Raw genomic sequence first — 6,948 nt, forward strand, 5'->3', positions numbered from 1 at the left:
TATTGACTCCTATTTCCCAAAGTGGGAGGTGCGGTGGCCTCATGGTTAGTGCGCTCGACTCCAAATCAAGCGGTCTGGGTTCGAGACCTGGCCGGGGACATTCTGTTGTGTTCTTGGGCAAGAAACTTTATTGTCACAGTGCCCTTCTCCACCCAAAATCCAAAACCCTCCACCCTCCGCCCCTCTCCACCCAAAACCCCGCAACTTAACTAACAGTGCTACAGTGAATTTCGCTAATAGACTGTGTATAAAACGTACACAACAGAACAGTTTCGTAGACTTCAATAAAGACTGTATTCGAGAAAAAAATGGAGAAAAACAACATTCAAGACAGCATTCCTTTCGTTTTTCACAAGACTTCGCATCGAGAGCTCAAAGTTCAGTTCGTGGGGGGAGGTAAACTCACGTGACACGCTCGGTCCCAGTTTTCAACACACTGGACCACAATGCTATCGGTAATTGTACAGTTACAGCCAGAATAAGACAATACGGAGTTCTGTTACCAATTAATCTGCGTAACTATACCAAAATTTGACAAAGATAACCATCGGTTAATGAACGTCTTGATAAACAGTAAAAAAGGCGAGATCGCAAAAGCTAGTAAAGTTTTTCTTGAGATAATTGAGAAAACCGAAGCCAGTCATACAGCGCGTTAAATTTCGGCCACAGGAAAGAGCGCACAGGGGCGCCCGCATGTTCGCCTCAGGGAAGCCTTAGAAAGAGACTTGAAGTCTGTGGACACTACTGTAGACGGATGGAAGGAGCTGGCCCTTTAGCTTGACAGCTTAGAGAATTTTACTGTAGTTTGATTGAGATCTGAATCTAGCTCATTTCTTGTTCAGGTAGTTCCGTTATTCCTGGCAAAATGCCCATATATTCTTTTTAAAAATTTTTATAATACGGCTCCTCTCTAATACGTACAACGGGAACTAACTCTTACACCAGTGCCAATTTCGTTTTTAATACAATTTGCAGTTTGTGTTTTGAGATCAAACTTGAGCGATTGTTCTCCGCTTGTGTGTACGTTTAAAATTTCTGAAAGCAGATTGATTCTCGCAGGGTTGTGATTGCTTTTCTGTTGTTAAATATTTGAAAATCTTTTCCATTTTTCATCATCGTCTGCTGGCAATATATTTTTACTGTTAATCTTGGTAAAGTAATCTTGAAAATCTTCCTGTAGGTGTTTGCATTTTTTGTTTAGTTTATTAACTCGAGAAAGAAAACTCATCGTGTTTCTAGTTTCTAAGGACGTCGCTATAAATCAAGTTCAATATCTTGATGGAAAAAATGTTAATGGATTTCGTTTTAGCGTTTTTTACATATACTAAGAAATAGCAAGGTATGTAGTATCACATACGTTTATTTCAATAAATCATCCTACATAACAATCTAGCGTACCAGCTTAAACAACTCACTCATCAACTATTAAAAAAGAAACTGAGATGTGATCGCTTGCAAATCATATTTCAGTTCAGTCACGAAGTGTAAGCTTCCTACTTCTCAAATCCAAAAACTTCCATTTCACTGACAGTAAAGCTTTGATTTCCTGTCAAAAACGTGGTAGCATTCTGACCGGTTGGGCACTGATACGTGTTGTTCAGGCTTACATAGCCGCTGTTGGAATTTGGTGCATTGGGAATACAAAAATCATGGCCACTTCCAAAGATTGGCCCATAGCCACTGCTGCAATAGATAGCATGTCCTTCTTGTCCAGCCTTCAGTGGTATCTTTGTTGGGGACATTCCGCTTGGGTTGACAAGACTGAACAAGAATGAGCCTGGTGCTCTTTTGAAATTCTCAGAACCTAATGAATAACGTAAGCATCTTATTGATTATGACCGCAGAGCGCGACCCTCAAAGCTACTATGAAAATTGGCAAAAAAAATTAAATAATAAATGCATAAAAAATAACAAGAAACAAAAATAAAATATTGGCAAGTAGATATCTATTTTTGATTCGTAAACAACTAGTGTCAGAGTTGTATGTTGCACATGCCTCCCCCCTCTGGAGGGAGCTACCATATGAAATTCACAGGCCTAGTCTTATGAAAGAAACTTATAGAGAGTACTTTATTTGTAGGCGTTTTACTTCAAGAGATACTAAGATGGTTGCAGCAGATACCTTTTATTAGTACAGGTACAGTTTTCCCAAGCATGTGTGGTCACGGGTATACGGATAGCCAATGTTTTCAATTGCTAAGTAATTAACCTTGTTTTTCCCTGCTATTAGGAAGAAGAGAGACCGGTCCGGAAATAAGGTTTCATGCAGTCTGAGTTCACGTGCATGAGCGAGTAAATCCCAAAAAGCCAATGCGTAGCTCGCAAAATCTCGCTATTGCGAATATTTCAGTCGCTAGTCTCAGTGGATTTTACAGACACAGCAACCATACTAACTTTGAACGGCTGATACTTCACTCTATGAATTTTCAAAACGACCTGATGTCTCTCATAGTCTAGATGTACATTTTTAAGAACACAAATTTTGAGAAAATTCCGCGAGAACGTTTTGGAGCAAAAATAGTCTGTCAATACTTTTTTACCATATATTATACCAATTCAATTTAACTAACTTCCATGAAAATTTCATCCACTCTGCTTCACGTTATCAGTTTCCGTTGATTTAATCACAAGTATGTCTTCAATATGCTCATTTGCTACCCGCTGGAGAAGACAAATAGCTTGCTGGGAGAAGCATAGAGATTTTTGAAAAGTTAAAAACGCGTGAAATAATGACCAGTTTAATCTGATAAAGAAAATCCAGCTTACATTTCAATACATAACTTGGACAGAATGCACTGGATGGAAAAGTTCTACGCTTATCCCACAGAACGTACTCAGTACAACAAATCCTGAAAATTTTAGCTCAATTGAATAAATCCTTCTCAAGATACCTTTTCTCGAAGGCCAAGATAACTCGTTTTGAGAAAACGAGCTTTAAACTTACAGTGACAGTACTTGTCAAAATAAAACTTGAAAAACAAAACTTCGAATTTCTTTCAGAAGTCACGCCTTAATTGAGCCTATTCTTTTGAATATAGAATTAAAGACACATAGAATCATTATATATTTTTATTCCCGCGTTCTATATTAGCTATCAGGCTCCAAACAGTCTTAATAAGTTCTGTCAGTTTTCCTGGTCAATGGTTTGTTGTTGATGGAATGATATGTGCATGTTTGGCACGTGGCGGGAACGTGACGAGTACAGCAGTAGCGAAAGTGGAGACAGTGAGTCTGACGAGGATTGTGCAGATGATATAAGTGGTTTAAATATGGTTATGCCAACAAAGGCTGGAAGACAAAGACTGATTATCAGAAGAATGAGAGATTTTCTTCAGTCACAACTAAAGGCTAGGTAATTGCTTATTTGCCTGAAACATTCATCCGATTTATAGAAAAAGGGTCACTTTATTCGATTTCGGCATTTGTGAATCCAAACGACGTCAGTCCGCGCTTTTAATTAATTATGCACATTAGTCTACAAACAATTACTTGGAATGGGATTTTAGATTTGGTAACTGGGATTTGGACCAAATTTAAGCTGGGAACTGGGATTTGGCAGAAATTTGGGCTGAGAACTGGGATTTGGTACCCCCCTTCATGACCCTCTTAATACATCAAAGTGCTTCAAAGGCAGGCTTTTGTTTTGCTGTTGTGTATAGTCCGGTCCCGGTTGTTAATCGGTACTTTAAAGTAAGACTTACCATCCCAGTGTTGTTCTGTATAGCCTCCAAATATATAATTTCCACTCTTGACCACTGTCACAGTCGGTCCCTTGTTGTCACAACAAGAGTGAAAGTTGGACGCACCCCAGCCATTACGCGTGGCACGATATAACAGGTTGTCGCTGTCGTTTGTGATGGTTCGGCTTCCCTTCAACCAGGTCACCAATATTTTGCGTTGATCTGACGACAGGATCACAGAATCCTTGAAGCAACTTACTTTCAGTGCCTTAATTATTCCCTCAACTTGATAAAATTCGGCCTCGGCCAGTAGCTCTTCGCGAATTATCTCGTCTTTGGGCACAATGAGCTGCCCAGTGCGAAGATAATTCAGGATAAAGCGGAAGTGAGTTCCATCACGATCAATGAAGTAAGATCCATCTTCGACTGGTTTTGTGTCAAATCTTCCTGAAAACATGGCGTTTAACATCGAACCTGCAGATATTGTTTTCTATCTTTTTCTCAGCTCGCGAGCGGGCGCAATTCAACAAATCCTGCAGTCTGATTGGTTCCTGGAGCAGGCGGAATTTTCTCATCGGGACCGCCACAACGGGCGGAATCCGTCGAGTTGATATATTTTCGTGAACGAATTAGCGGTAATCGTTAATCTTTCGCCCTTTCTACTCTTCCATCGACGATTAATCAACGCAAGTTTATCTCTACACACCTTTAAATGGCAAGGAAAGTCACTGTAAGTAAATTCAAGTGAGTTTTTAATTTTGAAGTTGTAAGAGTTTGTTTGGCTGTTTGCAGCTCGGCGCTGTAATAGCGTGCAATTCTGTGTGTCTCTCTCTGTACAATTTTAAGTAAAAAATGAGTCAATTTCAGTCGAGTTTACCTCTCTGATCGTGACGTTGCTGTATCTGAGAGAATTTCTGTTGAATACACTTAACGAATTTCCTCGCTACCTGCTACTTAATTTACGGTAGAAAACTCTGATTTCGAGTGATTCGCAAAGACTGACGGAAATTGTTTTTGTAGTACAACTTCAATCTTTGCACGAAATTTCAAACCGGAAAAACACTTTCGGAGAACTTAACTGGTGTACTAAATGCAACTAACATAAAGTAGTTCGAAATAAATCTGTTCTTTAATACATCTTTCTTTGTCTAGTATCTGAGTTACTCGCTCGTTCGCTCGTTAGATTTTTTTACGAATGGTTTGTAGACGGCATGTAAGCCAATTCAATGACAAAGTTGCGTGAACAAACCCACGTGTGAGCCAATTTACCGCAAGAAAAAAGGTTAAACATGTTATTGTCCGGCTTGGGGTCGGTCCGTATAGTGAAAAACTGTGACCTCCGGCTTGAAAATGCTGCTCGAGGTCGCAACATATATATGGTTTAGCAGCTCAGCTACTTTGTTTATCACTGTTAAAACTATCACAAAACTAAGTCTGGAACACAGACGTCGTGGCTCACGTTCTCCAGACAACGCAGAATTTGGTCATTTCACGTTGTTGTTTTGCAGAGAACGACAAAGAAATGTATCAAGAATTATAACGCACGTGTACGGTGGCCGAGAACTGCCACTAATTTTTTTGATGGTATTTTATTTCAAAGTAACAATATCAATTAGAAATAAATTGATTTGGAATGCAAAAAAGATGCTAATTTAAAATATAAGTAAAATGGAAATTAAACCATAATTACATGTAAGTGTGAAATAAAATGCAAATAAAATGGAAGTGAAAGTCAACGTAAAACGAAATGCAAGTGCGTAGTAAAGTCAAACACGGTTCAGAATTAAAGTTAAAGCATTGTTAAAGCACAGTGCAAACAAAACTGATGAAATGAAATACGTTTTTAAAGAAGAATGTAAAACAACATTTGTGGCAGTTCTCGGCCACCATACACGTGTACAGCCATTGTTCTGCTTATTCAAATCTTTTATTTAGCGACGTTCCCATTGCCGTTGCCGTCGTCGTTTACTTAAACTCCTTACTGCCTTTTAGAGTATAACCCTCAAGATACTTTAACGTATTGTGAATTATCTATTAAAAATCACCTGGATCTTTATTCAGTGTTGCCAGACTGGTCGAGAAAAGGTGGCCGCCCACATTGAGTTTCAACATTTTGGAGAAATGAACATGCTCGAGCTTCTTCGCTGCCTCGTCATGGGCTTCCATTTCTTTGCGAACTCTGTCCGTCTCGCGGTTTAAAATGTCGAAGACATCTTTGACGCGCTTGTTCACATCCTCCAGCACCTCACTGCTGTGGGGACTGATTTCTTTTTCTGAATTACTCGTTGAAGACATCTTCTTTGGAACAAAGAGACTACAAACTGAATTCCCGATTCTCGGAATTTGCGATTTCGTGGAACTGTATAGAGTAATATTGATTTTTATTTTGCATATGTCACGCTAAACGTGTGCCGCGTGTCTCATCTGTCCCTTTTAGAAGAGCGGAGCCTTGGCACAAGGAACAGCTCAGGTGGCTCCAGAGAAAAATGATTTGATTGGTTAAATTTTTGAATTGACATTTTCACTAATTCCAGGCTGGTTTCCTTCCTGAAAATATTCAGTGATTAACCTCTAACTAAAAACCTCGATCAAATCACCTTCAGGCCTTCAGGAGGTTTTAATTAAACTGCGGCTTACGGAGAAGTATTTTCATTTTACCTACGAATCTCCCGGTACTTTAAAGACCCTCCTCTCTAAAGTCGTTTACTTTGTTTATCACCGTCAAAACTATTACAAAACTAAGTCTGGAACACAACGGAAAATTTGAAATAGAAATTTCAAAAAATTAGCCGTCGCAGTTCGCGTTCCTCAGACTACACAGAACTTAGTCATTTCACGTTCTTGTTTTTGCAGAGGACGACAAAGAAATGTATCAAGACTGACGCACGTGCACAGCCATTGTCCTGCTCATTAAATATTTTGTATAGCGACGGAATTTTACTTCAGTTGAAAAAAATCTGCTAAGGTCTGTAGGAACACGTAGTCAGGTAGTCAAGAAGAGTCATGAGAAAACGAATATGGCCAATTCACTCTGTTGCAAAAATTTAGAACACGTGGAGCCACCGTCACATGGTCTGGTAGAAGAAAATAGACTAGAAACAACAGATATTTTTTGAATTTCTTGTTGGAAGACACCTGTCAAACGTTTGTAGCTATTTTAGGTAAATATATGTTTTGCCATGATCTTTGTTTTTTTTTTTTTTTTTAAAAAAAAAAAAAACAATGCAACCAGCAGAGCTTGAGCGAATCTGTCAAACATTAACTCATC

General features: G+C 39.0%; 1 protein-coding gene across 2 annotated transcripts in view; it reads right to left on the reverse strand.

Moving 5' to 3' along the window:
- The window catches only part of LOC145468292 (uncharacterized), a 17,989-nt gene extending 11,422 nt beyond the window's left edge, over positions 1-6,567 (reverse strand). Inside the window, exons 1-3 of one of the 2 annotated variants that reach the window (XR_014042174.1) lie at positions 5,726-6,567; positions 3,702-4,154; positions 1,439-1,804 (exon numbers count right to left, since the gene is read on the reverse strand). Coding sequence is in view for 1 of the 2 variants with exons in the window: in XM_081451983.1 (XP_081308109.1) it covers positions 1,494-1,804; positions 3,702-4,154; positions 5,726-5,975 (1,014 nt within the window). In the remaining variant the exon portion in view is untranslated. Of the gene's footprint in view, positions 1-1,364; positions 1,805-3,701; positions 4,155-5,725 lie in introns of those variants that run through there. The other variant, XM_081451983.1, reaches the window with a different exon arrangement.
- Between the last annotated feature and the right edge of the window lie 381 nt (positions 6,568-6,948).

The sequence above is a fragment of the Orbicella franksi genome, chromosome 14 (assembly GCF_964199315.1).
Source record: "Orbicella franksi chromosome 14, jaOrbFran1.1, whole genome shotgun sequence".
NCBI lineage: Eukaryota > Metazoa > Cnidaria > Anthozoa > Scleractinia > Merulinidae > Orbicella > Orbicella franksi.